Here is a 17074-nt window from a genome sequence, read left to right on the forward strand (position 1 = left end):
TTTTTCTGATTCAAACTAAAGCGTTAAAAAAAAAAATCTGATTTCTAACAAAGGTTTGTATAAGACAAAAAAAGAGGCCATCACAAGTTGTAAACAAACTCCTGCACACTGTCGAAATTGCAAAAAATATTTGGCAACATTTCCATACCTAACATGTTGCCAATGTATATGTAGACAGTGTGCAGGAGTTCACTTGCAATCTCTGATAATTGAAAACAAGAAATGAATTGCCCAAGTGTCTAGGACTTTACCCTTTATAAGATTCAAGTTGTGTTTTTTAAAATATGTATCGATATAATTAGATTTTTACTAGTATCATATTGACATTTTTAATTCTGGTGTCGTGACTACTACTCCCTGACGCCCAGCCACCACCTTCGGACTGTGTCGTCCCCACAACCACCGCCTCCCTCATTCATGCACGGCCTGCTCGTTATGAATTGGCGCTACACAAACAATGATTGATCACTTCCTTGATTAAATAGCCGTGACTTTGTGTTACGGACTTAAAAAACCATTTGCATTGTATAAAGTAAACAATAACAATGACTCCAAATAAGTAAAACGTGCATGTTGTTGGCAGTTGAATGATTTTCTAGCATCCGTAAGGTTTTTACGATTGATTGTAAGTGTTAAGTAGGGCTCAAAGTTGGGGTATCACCATGGGGGCATCGGGTCAGGATGCAGGAATCCAACAAGACTTGAGTTTAGGTAACAGCGTTTATTTCATCAAATTAGGTAAATCATGAGGGTAACAGAAGACACACATGGGATTGAACATCCATGCTGACAATATAAATATAATAAACAAGTCAAATTAGATTACTTTCTGAAGGAAATAAAGATAGATAAAGTACTTAGGACACACTAAAATGGACTAGGTAGTAACTAAAATAGGAGTAAACGCCACCTTACCATCGCTGAACTGTCGCCCCATGTGAGGATGAAAACATGAGTGCAAGGGAGTGCAGTCTGAAATCAGGAGTAGGCAGGTGAATTCAATCTAATTAATTAGTGACCAAGTAAAAACAACAACCAATCAAGGGGGAAGGGAGAAAGTGAGAAACCAGGAAGTGTACTAAAGGAGGTGCGGTAGGAAAAGAGAGGAAGTGAAAGGAAACAAATAGTGGTCTTTATTACAGGAAGAGTTAAGAACCATAGTCATCTATTCCATCAATCAATTTTACTGTCAGTAATGGCTTAGAGAGAAACAATAAAATTAAAAGGTTTATTTATTTGAATCCCAGAGCCCCTATCTTCATTGGGGCCCCGGGCTGTGGGTTCCACTTTCCCCCCCACTATAACAGCCATGGTAATGTGAGTTCCACTGGTGTCATCAGCTAGCTTATTGTTTCTTACAACTATCAATGCATTATCTTCATACTAACAATAACTACATTTTGAGGAAACATTTTGGGTCATTGTGATGTGCTTCAGTCTTCAATGAGCAATAATTAAATGAATGATGTTTTTCGCCTCTAAGTGCCAGGTTTACATTTCATTAAGTCAACAGTTTGATTCTTTTATTTTCCACAAGCTTTCAGCTAAGGCTACGTGAACATTATTATTATTAAATTATTTTACAAATAAACTTGTGTTTGTAGCTGGCGCGTGTGAGGATGCGGCCAAAGGGGCGGGGCTTAGCGCACAGCCAGGGGTAGGTGCGGTAGTGCGGCGTCTGATGCGCGCAGAGAGACGACACACACAGGACCGGACGGACAAGCACCACAGCAACCGGAATGCACACAAAATGATGCGTCCACGAGCTGTGACAAGCCGCTTCGTGTGAGGAAAAAAAAAAAAAACAGAGAGACAGCAAACGGCAACACCGGAAGCTCCCCCCCCCCTTGTCCAGACTGAGGCGCTTTCGCAAGGCAGTTTGCATTTTTGCCGCAGATATCATCCCCGCCGATGCGCTTCAGCTGTGCATGAATCCTCCCGTTTGGTTTGCAGGTCCAGGACAAAACCGGGCGGCGTTGACGACTCTGTGCGGTTGATACTGTTTGTGAGTGCACCCTTCATCTGCGTCTCCGCACACCCCCTTGGCACCTCCTTCAGGATGGCGTTAACGATCTGCACGAGATTTACCGACGAATATCAGCTGTTCGAGGAGCTGGGAAAGTAAGGGGGACATGTTTTTCTTTTCTTTTTTTTTTTTTTTTTTTTTTAAATCATCCGGCATCCTCATCATCTCTGTATGAAATGTCAGCCCTGTTACGTAATGGACCGCCTGGTTTAAAGGACGCGGATTCCGGGCTCTGTGCGTTTGTGTGTTTTTGTATGTGTGAGTGTGCCATGAAGCCTATGATGCAGGGAGGGGGGGTAAATACGCTTTCATGTATCATGCAGGCCTGTGCAGTGTGGCATCCTGTTTGTTTTAATCCCACATCTGAACGCCCTGCTTACGTTTTGTCGTCATTTTGCCTCCATCCCGTGCAGCCGCCCTAATGTTGCATTTCGACCTTTGGGTGCCACAGGAGGGCGAAGAGCTCCCATGTTGTAAAATGAAATGGGGTGAAAGGCAATCGGGGTGTGTGAAATGGTGAGATTTGGAAACCCACCACCCCTCCCTCTCTAGCTCTCACTCCCCCCCTTCTCCCCGAATTATCATCCTCCCCCTTCCCCCCCCCCCCCCGCGTTACAGAAATACACACTTGGTAATGCGACAGCAGACCATGTAGTTGGGCGATGACACATTCCCCAGCCCAAGCACCGAGCTGCGGTCAATTATCGGACACAGCTAGGGAATTCCTCACCCCTGGGAGAGGGAGAGACGGGGTGATCCAGGTACATGCCTGTGCACGCGCGCGCTCACGAACGCGCATTTGTACCCATTGTGCTAATGTGTGGCTGCCTAACCTGCCGCCTGCCCAGCACCCTGTGGCCACTGTGCAAGCTCCCGGATCGCCTGCAGTCTGGGATGACTTTTAGCTGAAGCAGAAAGAGAGAGAGAGAGATCAAATGTTACCCTGTGTCTCCCACTTTGAATTTCAACTTGGGGTATTGATCTCCTATCACCCTCCTCACAGAGGCCCGAGTTTCCAGTGAGGAAGAAGAAATCTGTACAGCCTCAGTTATGATCCTAGGCCGTGTTCTTCTTACACCACATGCCATTAATAATGCAGCCATATTGCTTTTTTAGTACCTTTTAACTCACCTGATCTCTTTACTGTGTGCAGCAGCATCTCACTCCTGACAGCTTTACAGCAGACCAGTGAATACTGTGGAATAAGGAAATGATTCAGTGTTTGTGACATAATAACAGGATAGTGTTATTGTTTCACTTGTCAAGAAGTACACTTTTCTGCTGCTTTATCCAGATGATTACAGATCAAATATGATTATAATGTGCATGCCACATTGTATCCCAATAACTACATCAAACAGTCAAGTATATTTAGAATTCTTTATACATTTTTTACATTTCTGACATCAACAATCGAAAAGGAGAAACTTTTAAACTTGTTTATTTCGTTTGATCCATCATTGGGGACCTCAAACCTGGATCTGTCTCTTTCAGTGTCACATTATTGTTGAATAAATGCAGTTTCATCATTCAGCTACCAGATTGCTATATCAAAATTAAATAGATTTCAAAGTCATTCTCAGTGAAATAAAAAGAAACGAGTCATTGAAAATTAGAAAACATAGCGAGGAGGTTTGCAAAACGGTGAATTGTGGACGGCATTGGTACTCGGAGATGCGAAACGACCACTATGGTGAGACAAATGCAAAAAATATATTAAATATTAAAACTGAAAATTGTCTACAAATATTTAATGAGTAATTTGTGTTCTTTAGTTACCTCTAAAGTTTCTCTTTAAACATAAAACACGATGGTCCAAGCTGGTCATGTCATATGTCTCCATCTGCTTTTGGATCTACTGGATATGATACATCCATCCATTTAACATTTACCATTCATTCTCTCCATGGGGAAATTTGTCTTGGACTCCAGTGCTGCACACCTTTAGCTGCCTCTACAAAAAGACCCAATCAATAAACACATTCCAAATGTTATCAGAGAAGCACATGTAAAGCACAACAACATACTGTATATTGCACAAGATAAAAAAAACATAAGGGACATATTGAACAATTTTCATCAAGGTGTGCACAAACAAGATTTTGTAACAGTTCAGTTTGCATATTTTTCACAGATCTTGTACAAACAGAGACCTTGCCATGAAAGTAAAAGTAAAAACCCTAAAGCTGATTTTAGCTACATCGCTTGTACTTCCATATTTCAAAGCAAAAGGTTATTTTGCTGTGCAGCTTCTATGATTTTCCTATTTGCCCCTTAACATCAGCACGCTGCAAAAACTACAGGGCATAGTAGAGTAAAATTCTTATATAACATGTTATGCTATGATCGTTTCATTTGCCAAATCCCCTATAAATTAGAGGTAAGCTTTAGTTGCAAGCTGCTCACTCCAGAGGATGTTAGATAACACTTAGACATCACTGTATGCTCAGCAGCAGCTAGTGATTACATAGACACAACGCTTCAGTTATTCCTCATGCTGCAACGCCGATTCAACCAAATAATAAAATATTTCACAGTAGCATCACGCCTCAGTTGTCAGCCATTAGAGGTAGAGCCAGGTGGAAGAACGGGGGTTCATTTGAGGTAATGAGCGTCCTTCTGCTTTGTCTGAATCTGAGTGCTACTAAATGTCCGTGATGACTCCTGATGTTGTCAGGAGCGAGACACGATGAGGACAGATTTGATTTGAAAGAGAAGGCGTGCACAGACGGAGATGGAGCTGGAATAGCAAAGCGGCCCGCGTGGCCGCAGAGCAGAGCAGAGCCGAGCAGAGCTGAGGCCGACCGCTCTGTGGCTGCATTTAGAGATGAGAGATGCAGCACTCTGCTCTTCTTTTCCTCTCAAATATAGCTGACCTAGTTTTCTCATCTTCATACATGTGCCTGAAACACCAGAACGACACATGGCCTTAAACAATAGAAGGCTGGTAGGCACGTTGTTTGGCGTTCACGGTCTCGTGTAGTGATAAGAACAGTGTGTACTGGGGGTGTGGGGAGTGAGCGTTTTTTTTTTTTTTTGTGTGTGTGTGTGTGTGCGAGTGGATGCACAGGTACTGCGACCATGTTTGTTTGTTTTCAATGAGATGGTGAAATGTGAATGTACAGACTAACATTGTAGCTCAGCAATGCATGCAGGTACTGCTGTTAGAGGGCTGTTTCATGATGCAAAGATGATGTTATGCCATGGATGTCATTTACAGATGATCTGATACTATCTTTCATACATGATACAGATTCCAAATATCTTGACTTGAGCACTTGCAGATACAGCATCAGTGCAATTAAATAAATATATTATCAGTATTATTTAACAGGTATATGTCATCCTTCTAACCCTATATGAATGTAATATAATCGCTTTCCATGTTTTATTTGCCTTCCCACCACACTAAAGGAACCCTTCACCAAAAAACAAGCTGAGAACCTAAAAACATGCTGAGCTACCGTTAGCATTAGCATCAGATCAGCTTGCAGCCTCTCCTTTTATCCCCTCTCTGTTTAGGATTTTGGGAGAAACCATTTTTTTTTTTATCAATCGAAGCTTTGCTATGTGTGACTAGAGATCATTTATTGCTAATATTTTTTAGCTAAGACCAAAGGTACTCTTATCTACCAGCAATGTGCTCTTCTTTGATGATCTAGAGCAGATGTTGCTATGACCAGTTTTTAGTTTTGTTGTTGACAAAGCAAGCAAGTACATTTTTTTAGGGTGCTAGTGAATAACCATATCCTTGTATTTAGCTGATACACCCTATACGTGTTGAAACAATTGCACAGCCATGGTCGATTCCAGTCAAGCTAGTTTTAATGCTCAGCTTCACCTCAGGCTTATTTGTGGTTAATAACAGAATTCTGAGAACCTGTCACACTCGGTCCTTATATAGTTTTGATGAGATTAAAACCTCAGATCTTTTTCAAGCTTTAGTATCCTGTGGCGTTCTGTCTCAGGCTCACTCGCGCCAGGTTTCTCTCACTATAAGGCCGGCATTCCCTGTGCCTTTATTGACCAGTTGTTTTGCGTCTTGTACTTTTACGCTGAGCCTTTTAAAAAAAAAAAAAAAATTATTTCATCACTAAAAGTCTTTCTGTTTTTGTGATTATTCCAGGGGTGCATTCTCTGTGGTCAGGAGGTGCGTGAAGATCTCCTCTGGACAGGAGTATGCTGCCAAAATCATCAACACCAAGAAGCTTTCTGCCAGAGGTAGGACACACACAAACACACACACACACACACACACACATGTTCAGAAAACACACACACTGCACATGAGCAGAAAACGTGCCTCAAGTGTCACCGGGTTACGTGTGGATGAGCTGTGAACATCGCTGCCCTTGACACAAGCGCTGGGGCTTTTTGGACAGAACAAGTGTGTGTGTGTGTGTGTGTGTGCGTGTGCGTGTGCATAAAGTCAGTGAGTGAGCAGGCACACAGTGGGGGCTGAGACTCATCTGGATTTTGGTTGATTAAGATTTCTTCATGTGCATGGATATAAACAGCAGATATCTCAAACAAGTTGCACTTGCACTTTGCGTGCTTTGTTGCACTGTAGATGTTCTCCTTTCATGCGTTATTAATATCTGTCAATTAATTTATACCTAAACGCTTGTCACACACAACCTTGAGTGTGTGTGTGTGTGTGTGTTCTGTATTGATTCAGGGCTCTGGCTGGTCTTTTCGTCCCAGGGGCAGATCTCTTGCAAAGCCGACCCAGTTCTTTCACATCCGTCACTGTAATTGTAGCCACTGGCCTGGTTGCCTTAGGCTCGCGACGCACACACACACCCACACATAATCACACACACAGACACACACACATACACTAGCTCAAGCTCGAACACACATATGTGTATGTGCAAGCACACGCATGACCCAGGAACGGCCAACAGCATATTCATGGATATTAACCAATGGTGTGTTGCGCCTGTACTGTTACTACTTCTCTTCGGCCAATGAAGCGTTTTGACACGGCTTTGCTTTCGAAGACAGCCAATGGCGGCCGTCCTGCCACACAAGGACTCTGTGTGGCTTCTGTGGACATGAGGGGAGCGATCGAGATCAAATTTGATTTGTAATAATATAGTGGAAATTGCATTGCCTGTTCTGCATCCTTTAATCTACAGCCTGTAGTTTCAACGTGGTGATGCAAATGCATGTTTTTAATTTGCCCCTCCCCCTTTTGCAGCATTTTACCCTTCATCCCTTTCCTGCAGCTGCCATCCTCCCTCCTCCGCATCATCCTTCCACTCCTTGTTCACTCCTCTCTTTCATGTCTATTTTCCTATTTTGCTTATCCTCCTCCCTCCTTTTGTTTAATCTGACCTTTATTTTTTTTTTCTCGAATACAAAACTATGTCAAATTTCTCACCAGTTACATCGACACCGCCCCCTCCTTCCTGCACAATTTCTTCCAGCCTGACTCTCTGCCTTCATTCCTTTCGTCACTCATTCATTTTTTTTCTTCAACTGGTGTTGTCTTATCACTTGTAGTGTTCAGTGTTAGCAATAAAAAAAGAACCTCGGCTGACAGATCAGTGTCCCACCATTTGCATGCTGGGACAGATTTTTCCAAAAATACTGCAAAAGGTTATCTCACCACCCGTGCATGCGGCTCGTCCCGCACACACGCTCTCTCTCTTTATCTCTTTCCTTTCTTTTCCCTTCCTGTGTGTTTGTGTGTTTAGAGGTTTACATACTGGACATGCTGGCGTGTCAGATATGGTCTTACCGTCTTTCTGCGATAAGCCCTAGAATTGCAACTCTGATTCCCTTCTCTCTGGCAGGATCATGACCCCCCCCCCCCCCCCCCCCCCCAACCCAACCCCACTCCACCACTCTTGTTTGCCTATGCGAGTGCATGCGCGTGAGTACATATAATTGGAAAGGGTTTAGGGCAGGATTGGTGGTTGGAAAGCAGGCAGATCAAAGCACTGAGTGTGTGTGTGTGTGTGTGTATGTGTGTGTGTGTCTGGTGATTCTGGTTATTCATGCACACATGTGTGATCGGCCTATAGGACCAGTCACCCGGTCACAGTCCTGCAATCTGCAATCCCGATTATACAGCATTTCATTAAGAGCGGCAGATGAGTCAGTGAATGAGAGGAAGCCGCAATAGAAAGAGACACAATCAGGGAGAGAAAGAGAAGTCAACATATAAGTGTGTGTGTGTGTGTGTGTGTGTGTGTGTGTGTGTGTGTGTGTGTGTGTTTGTGCATGTTGCATCCCTCACAGCAGTTGAATATTTGTCCTCTCCCTTCATGCATGCGTCAGTGTCCTGTCACTGTGACTCTGTCTGCTGGCTTTTGTCACTTTGTATTTGCCTGTGATGTTCTGTGTATGTGTGTGTGCAGTGTGCAAATTTGTACATCATGCTTATGTGTGTGTGTGTTTGTGTAATCCCACATCTACTCGTGTGTGTCTGTGCACATTATTGTCCTTGTTTGTGAATGCATGCACTTTCCTTGTGCCTGATATGTGACCTTTTTATTGCTTGTCTGCAGTTTTGCATCTTTGACAATAATGTTTTTTAATTGTTTTGCATAGTGGGAGTGACACAGTGCTGGGGTGAAAAAAATATGCCTACATGGACACGTTATGTTGCAGCATTGAAAACGTTCATCCTCTTTCTACTTCATTTCCAAATGCATTTCTTGCTTTATGTTTTAATGTAAATGAACCAGATCATTTTTGCTGGTTTGACGTCGCTCCAACCACACAGTCTGAAGCTGACTGTCCTTCATGGTGGACATTGTCTTTGGTGCAGTTTTTTGAATGTAGAGGTGTCATGGTAACAGAGATGATAGCTGTTGCTTAGGAGTACGCCAGTCTGCCTCAGCGTTTTATATATATTTATATAGAACAGATTCTTCACATCTCCCTCGTGTGCGTGTCCCTCATTAGTCAAGATAAAGATTTGTCCTCCCACCTGCTTTCCCTACTCTCTCTTAACGCCTTCATTCCTAGTTCCTTCGATGTCACTTTGTTTGTATTTTGCCAATCTTTGAACGAAGCAGGAGAGAGAGAGGGGATGTGACTGTGTGAGAGAGGGAGAGACAGAGGAGTAGAAGGGAGAAGGAGAGGAAGGAGGGATCAGTGGGAAGAAGGGGGGAATCACATGACTCACTGGGTACAGGGCTAAAAATAGATGTTGGTCATTCTCTCACTCTAGGTGTCTCTATCACACACAAACACACACACAGTTAGACACACACACAAATATATGCACACACATACCAAGTGTTGAGCACTGAAATTCCATCTCTTGCATTTGAGATTCGAGGCCGGCTTTTGGTTTCAGTTAAAGCTCAGATGTTTAGCTAAACAGAATACAGGAGAGCCCAAAATCTGTCACATCACGGGTGTTTGTGTGCACCTCTCTATGTGCATAAAATGTGATTGTAATTCAAATATGAAAGTGTAAAAAAAAAATGAAGGATGAACATATTTAAAATGTGTTTCAATGCACGACAATTTAAGGTAAAAAAAGGTACGGATAGACAAAACGCTATCACCTGTGAGGTGTTTTAGCTGGCAATGAAACAGACTGAAACACATATGAATGCCTTTAATTGAGCTTTAAAAGCTAACAAGACCATCACACTAACGATTGTGTGTTTCTTAATAGTTATCTTAATCACTGAATTCACTGCTGCGTGGTAGCTGTCGGACAAAGTACGTTAAAGTACAATGCAGAAACTGCCTTTGTTTAGTTTTTTTTCCAACTCTAAGTAAGGAGGAAATGAATGTCCAAAGAATTGATGAGATATCGCATCGTGTTGAAACTGGTGATTTACAGCCCTGCTCCGAAGATTCACAACGAGCTGTAAGTTTGAATTCGAAAGGAAAGCAGGATACCATTTTTTTGTTGTGCAATACTTACCCGTGTACAGGACGAGATCAGCAAGAGACGAGATATGAGATGTCCACAGGGGGCTCCATAATTCAACACAAACCACAATGTCCTCACAGGAGCTTTAAGAGAACAACTTTACCAATTTGACAACATACACAATTTTACAAATAGCCAGAAAATCACTCTACACAGCAAACATGGACAATAGCGACTGCCTCAAAGGACTAGCTTTTTAGCTACAAAACAAACTAGACCATTGGTAATCCGATAAGTTACTTCTATATTGTAAATTTGTTTTCTAGGAACTGCTTCCCTCAGGGTGAATCTCCAACAAGATATTTATTTAGAGATTTATTTATGGGCTTTGGTGCCTCTATTTGAGAGGACAGTGGAGAGAGAGAGTAGGACATCGGGGACAGAGCGTGTTGAATGACATGCAGGAAGAAGCCACGGGTTGGATTTAACCCGGGCCGCCAGCCTGGAGGACTATGGCCTCTGCACATGGGGCATGACCTTACCGCTAGGCCACCGGGCCTCTGGACAAGACAATTCACTGCACCCTGAAGACTAGCTCCTCAATCTCACATTTTCCATTTTCCACAGTGAATACTTATGTTCAGTGATACATTTGACTGATTAAAAGTCAGCGAGATGAGATTTGTTTTGTCTGGAAACACTACCCGTCCCATACATGTAGTGGACAAGATCAGCAAATGGGAAAGACGTAAAAAAAATCCACACCAGCTGAAAAATGTTTAATGTAGAAATCAGCTTTTTCCAACCTGAACAACAACACAAAGACAGAATCTAGGAGGAAAATAGAAAAATACTGAGCCTGCACGCCAAGCTGCTCCAATTAAATAGAATTCAATGGAAAAATCACCACATGTTCTTCCTCAGAATCTAGGTGGATCCCTTGGTTAAAATACTCAGAAGATAATGATAATGAAATTTGCAGCTGCTTATTCACAGCCATGTATATTTCTGGGAACAGCTTCAGCTGCTGAGATGACAGTTGGCAGTCATATGATCAGGCTTTACAAACTTTGTAACCAATTTTAGCTGGAATCAAAATAAATAATTTTTCTCTTAAAATGTCAGGATTTCAAAATAAAGGAGATTTACACTTTAGTAACCCTGCATGCTTTCTACAGAATCTATTAGTCATACTGATTCTGTAGAAAGCATGCAGGGTTAATCACAGAGTCATCTTCTGTCTCTCTTTTTCATCGTCCCTCTTTAATGTTTTCTGTCTCTGTCCTTTTCAACCTCTGTGTTGTTTGTGTCTGTCTGTCTGACTCACCCTCACCCCCCCCTCACTCCCCTCCCCTCCCCTCCCCGAATAACTCTCTCTTCCCCGTCTTCACTCACACATTCACTGGCAGGTCATAACTCCTACAGTTGAAACACAGATTTAAGCCACTTTCACTTGCGCACGCCTGAAGATTCTAGAAAATTGTCTTGAATATGCCGCGGGAATTTTACTAGGGGGATGGCGGGAACATTTCAGGGTAAAGTCGGAGTGAAAAAAAATTGTCTTTTTGAGTTCACACATGCAGCTCACCCTGAAAATCTCCGGACATTTTCAGGAGTTTTGAGGGGAAGCACTTTTAATGTGTGGGGTTACATGGAGGAAATATTTAGTCTTTAGCATTTTTGCTGATTCATGGCTGCAGGACAAATGCAGGAAAAATGTTGACTTATTGAAGATGTGCATGTTCACATTTTTTCCAGTAACCATATCATGTGGAATATGATCACTACAAGAGGAAGATAGATATAAAAACGACCATTAAGTTGCAGAAAACATTTTCAATTTCTAAAAGATCGAATCAAAAGTTCTCCTTTCCAGTACTCACTTTATGGAGCCATGTTCCAGTTTTAGACCAAAACCTAAAGCAAAAGGTGAAGATATTTTTTGGCATGTGTAGCATGTGTAGGCGTGGGATGCGAACTAGCTGCAGAACATCTCGCTTTTAATGCCGTTTCTTTCTCCACCTTTTTTTGTAAAAGACAAAAACAACTGGTGGAAAAGTTCAGTACTGTTCTCTGTTTAACTGTTGGAAGTTATTTCAGGTAAACGCAGCAAGAATTTGACTCTGAAAATGTTCTTCTAGCAGCAGCAGTGTGTCTGTAGTTACATTAACCCATGCTGTGTGCATTTAAAAACCTTTGCTAGTTGCTATCTTACAGGATCATAGTGTAGCTTCTAATGTAGCCTCTGAAATCATAACATAAGACGCCAGAGCGCAGCAACGATTTATTCCTGCCATTGAGTCTGTAGCTTCTTATGTCAGTATCAAGCGTCACCCTCAGATGTTGAAAGATGAAGCAAATGTGGAAGTGCAAAAACCTGCTGTTCCTCAAGTGTCCACTTGATGCTGGCACCAAAAGTCCTGGAAATTCTCATTCACAGCCATACTAAAATGTCCATTACCACAGCAGAATTAAACATGTTTACAGCCTGGTTGAAAAAACGTTTTGATATCAGTATCTCTCTTCTTTATTGGTACACATTGTACGTGGGGTTATTCCTTTCTTCTCTATTTTAGAGTTATCCATAACTTTGCATAATAAGGGGCGTGGTCGATCTGACTGACAGGTGGGCGGGTTGTTGCTGTTTTTCAAGAAGCTTAACGCCGCCTCAGCTCCACCTCTCGTCCTGTTCCTTGGTTGAGTGAAAGTAAGTTTGAGATAGCATTTCCACTGCCATATTTTGGCTTCAAAAGGCCCCTTCAGAAACCTCAGACTACGTCCATGTTTCATGCAGTCTCCGGTCAGTATTTAATTGCGTGTCTGCATCTCACTGTTGTTAAGACTCTCCTCGTCAGGATGTCGCATCCACTCTGACATTAAACTAACTCAGGTCGACTAGTCTGTGTTCATGTGGCTGCATTATGCTGGAGAAGACAAAGGCAGACATTACCCCACAGTATTAGCCTCTCAACAATACCCTGGGGGCGACTTTATCTCTGACACCAGCCACCTTTTGTTTCTCTACAGAAGAGAAGACAAGAACGTTATCAGTCTCATAATGATTTCTCTTTTGAGGAGCAGCAGAGGGGAACGGTGTCTCAGCGGCATGTATGCTTTCATTAGACCTTGAGGTTCTGCGGGCTGAAGAAAGGAAACGTATTTCTGCGTGGCTGCTGGCCAAGTTAGTTGCTCTTAAAACAAATAAGGGCAGAGCTATATAGGCAGACTTTGATGGGTTTAGCTGTGGGGGTAAAAGAAGTGTGTAAATTAGGGGTGTAAATTCAAATTAAGTTTATTTTTGTCCATACATGAATGTGTGAATGTTTGAAAAGATTCATTGAGTTTCGTCCAATCAAAAGTTCCCTGGGATGATTTTAATGTAACTGCTTATTCTGTCAGAACAGCAAGCTAAAAAAACATTTTTAGAAGCTGTTACCAACAAAATGCAATTTTTTTGTATTAATTCATTGTCAGAATTTTAAGAGACACAGAGTCCAGCGTGTATCTGTTACAGACATCTTGTATTTGGACCCTTTTCCTGAAGAACAGTACAATATGAGTTATTAGGAAAGTTATTTTTCCGTTAATAGAGATGACACATTTAATGTAACTAAATGGGGGGGGGGGGGGTACTAAGATACCTTGGTTATAATGAGTTTGTTGAGTTTGTACCAATTTATTGGTATCAGATTTTTTCTCTTCCTAATAAAGATATCGGTATCGGCCCCAAAAATCACATATCGGTCGGCCCCTACTTTTTTGTAACATGTATGACATCAGATCTCCAGAACGAAAGCCTTCTACATTGACACAAACCACACATGAACTGTGAAATCCCCCTGTGTAAGGCTGCTCTATAGATTCAGGTCACACTGCCATTAAGCCGGCTAATTAACCTACAATTCAACAAAGCAGTCGATGGCAAGGACATTAAGTGCAGGTCTACATGTAGGGACTGGAAAAACTAAGACAAAGACGAAGTACGTTACTAAAAAAATACATTCTTAACATAACGTAGTCATGAAAATAATGAGAAATAGAAATTAGTAAGTGAAGCAACCCCGTTCTTTTCCAAATGTGTGCGCTTGGATTTCTCAATTCATTGTAACGGGTGTTTGGACAAAAAGTGGATTTAAAAAGTGTGTTTAATTGACACAAGAAGTCATGAAGCAGATGATTTCCATGACTTGACTGAGAATAGAGAGCTACTTCTATGTCTCATTGTATTTGTACATTTGACCACCTGTCTCTGTCTGCTGTTTGTTCCGTCTTTATTTCTGTCTCTGGCTGTAACTTTTTTTTTTTTTTTGACTCTTCCTGCCTATACGTCTTCTCTTTCTGTCCCCGAGTCTGGTTTTATTAGACTTACGGGATGTCAAACGACATAGAAAGGCAAAAGAAAACGCACACAAACACACCGGTGCACACGGAGCAGTGCACTCTGCTGCAGTGCGGTTGTTGCAGGCGCGACGCTTCACAAACTGACTGAGAGAGATAGAAGCAGCAGAGGAGAGATGCACAGAGAGGGTTTGTCCGGGGCGAGTTTGGACTTGAATGTGTCTCTCTTCACGGTAGAGCAACATTGTGAGTCAGTTTACACAGTTTATGACAGCAGGAAGTGCAGAAGGTTACATCTGAAATGTAATTGTGCTTGACTCATAGATGGGAATCCAAAAAAAAAGTGACATGATGTGATATCACTATTGACTTTCTGAAGTTCAGGTAGAGTTACTCACAACTCACTGAACGTTTAATAATCAAAGTTAGTCTCTTTGAGGCATGAACATTTATCATGACAGTGATGTCAATGAGTAATCAAAAGCAGTGGTTCTGAATCTTTGAGTTTCCTCAATTGTATCTTAGAAAAGCCGAGCCCCCTATGCCCCCTCCCCCGCCCCCCACACACACGAAATAGTGAAAACTAACACAAATTTTAACTGTTTTCATTGATAATTGTGACTTTTTTGTGCTAAAAACTGAAGAAAAAAAATATTTTAACACCCCAAGAGATAAGACCTTTACACTGTGTTTACCCAAACACCTTTGTGTTGTAGTCAAGACCACACTAACCGAGACCAAGACATACCGTGACCAGAGTTCTCTGAGGCCGAGACCAAGACCAACACATTTAGGGATCGAGACCGAGTCAAGACCAAGACCACAAATATCACTGAGAAATCATCACCCGAGCGAACACGTACACATCTACATTTAGATGTTTATTTCTTACAAAAAAAAGGAAGAGCCATAACTATTTCTCAGACAGATCTTATACTTAAATACAGTAGACTAACATTTAAGGTAAGGTAACTTTATTTGTATGTGTTGGTTGAGTTGGTTTACAGTGAGTGAGTCGGCCTTCTTTTACACATAATCGACAGGACAAGACAAAACATGATAAGAGAAAGTAAGAGAATAACCCGTCAGTAAAAGAAAAAACAACTCATGAGAACAAGGCAAGTAAAAGGAAGATAAAAATAAGCCTATTCCACCAATCAGTAAAACCAGCAGTAAAGTTGTTTGTTTCAGGCGTCATACAAACCTTCGATTTGAATCTGTGTGTTGAGAGATAGTCTGAGCATGAAGCTCCACTTAAGTAAGGCTTGCTGCCGATCAACCAAGTGAGACGTAAGTGACAACTGGGCTCCCCTAAATACAGTGCGAAGTGTGAAATCCTAATCCTGGCAGCACAGAGGCTACATACTTGCAATGCTGATGCCAAAGAAACAGATTGTTTTAGGTCAGGTGTCTAACAGACAGCTCGGCAGCTGACGGAGAAACAACGCGTGTCCCTGCATGACTCTGTCCATTTCACTTTTAGCGGTGTGTTTAGGATTCAGACGGTTTTCATTTTGAGCTTTACTTTGAGAGTATATCATTACCACAGAAAACTAGTGTGACCGTTTTGTGACTGTCACAAAAAAACAAACCATGGCTCTTTTTGTGGCACTGCAAAAAAAAAAAAAAAAAGTGTTTCTTAAAGTGAGATTTTGGAGATGATTTGTTTGAATCACTCCAGGAAACACCTCGATCTTTGTGAATCTGTCTTTATTAGCAGTTTTGCTTTCCTTGTGATTAGCATACAGAGACGAATCCCAAACAGTCCTGTGATGGTCACTGACATACTGTGCATTTGGAAGCTCTGAATGTTTGGCTTTACCTCAGACGAGGTGTCTGTTCTTCACACAGCGGGTGGTGAAAAGTCATTTGCTTCTTTTCATATTGCCACTTCAAGGCGCGATGTTTATTCCCCTTGTTACACCTCGCCTTCAATATGAATGTCACAGAGGCGTAATGATGGGGGGGGGGGGGGCAAGTCGTCCCACCTCTGTGCCGCCATTGGAGGTAGTGACAGAAGCCCCCCTGGGCGACCGGTGGAACTTTCCCCCAGAAAGAACTAGGGACCTTTTGAGGAACTATGTGCATTTCCACCACAGGACCCAGGGTCTAAATTTAGTTCTTGGGTTAAAGATCTACCCTTAAAAAAAGACCCTAAAGATGGTCAGGGGGCAAGACAAGATCACTGCAGGACAGCGGATCCAGCGGGGGGGGGGGAGAACAGCGCCATGTGTGGAGGCCCTGCTGTTTCTTTACATGTCATGCATCCACAAAGCGATAACACAATGTGAAAGGACTCACTGGGACACCGAGATTACACTGTGGTTGAATCAATATGAGAGTACAAAGGCGTAATGACGGCACAGCTTCATTTCGCCGTTGTTGTGGGAATCACATTCTGAAAAAGGGTTTATTCTCCGCAACCCAGAGTAACAAACATCAGCCATTTATAGACGTCGATTCGATCAAGCCAATGAGGTCCAGACAGTCCTGAATGACAACAGCTGACCAGAGGAGCTTCAAATTCGTCTGCACGATTACATCTGCCTCACATTATGTCAAACTGCTGCTGTCAGTTTTAACCGCGTTAGCAGAAAGCCTCTCAGCATTGTACGTGGCAGGAGGGCTCAAGCTTGCATACACATGCACATACATTATAGTGAAGTATTTTTGTCAGCCAGTCACAGTTCATTGTTGTCAGTCTGAGACTTTTTTCAGAGGCAGGCAGGTTTTCAGAGGCGACTGCAGTGAAAGTTATGTTCAGGGGGGAGGTGTGAAAATTGGATTTTCTAGTCCCTAGAAAAGTCAAAAAGTGCTCAGTCTGACAGTCGAAACATCTGTTCACATTATGGCTACTTTTGTGC

At 42.3% G+C, this 17074-nt stretch overlaps 1 protein-coding gene across 12 annotated transcripts in view; it reads left to right on the forward strand.

Moving 5' to 3' along the window:
- The first annotated feature begins 1676 nt into the window (after positions 1-1676).
- Positions 1677-17074, forward strand: part of camk2d2 (calcium/calmodulin-dependent protein kinase (CaM kinase) II delta 2) — a 45403-nt gene continuing 30005 nt past the window's right edge. For 10 of the 12 annotated variants that reach the window (XM_061065201.1, XM_061065204.1, XM_061065208.1 and 7 more), the window contains exons 1-2: positions 1678-2121; positions 6153-6247. In XM_061065201.1, the coding sequence (XP_060921184.1) occupies positions 2060-2121; positions 6153-6247 (157 nt within the window). In that variant the 5' untranslated portion in view covers positions 1678-2059. Of the gene's footprint in view, positions 2122-6152; positions 6248-17074 lie in introns of all 12 variants that reach the window. The other 2 variants (XM_061065202.1, XM_061065206.1) reach the window with 1 other exon arrangement.

Source organism: Labrus mixtus, chromosome 2, assembly GCF_963584025.1.
Source record: "Labrus mixtus chromosome 2, fLabMix1.1, whole genome shotgun sequence".
Lineage (NCBI taxonomy): Eukaryota > Metazoa > Chordata > Actinopteri > Labriformes > Labridae > Labrus > Labrus mixtus.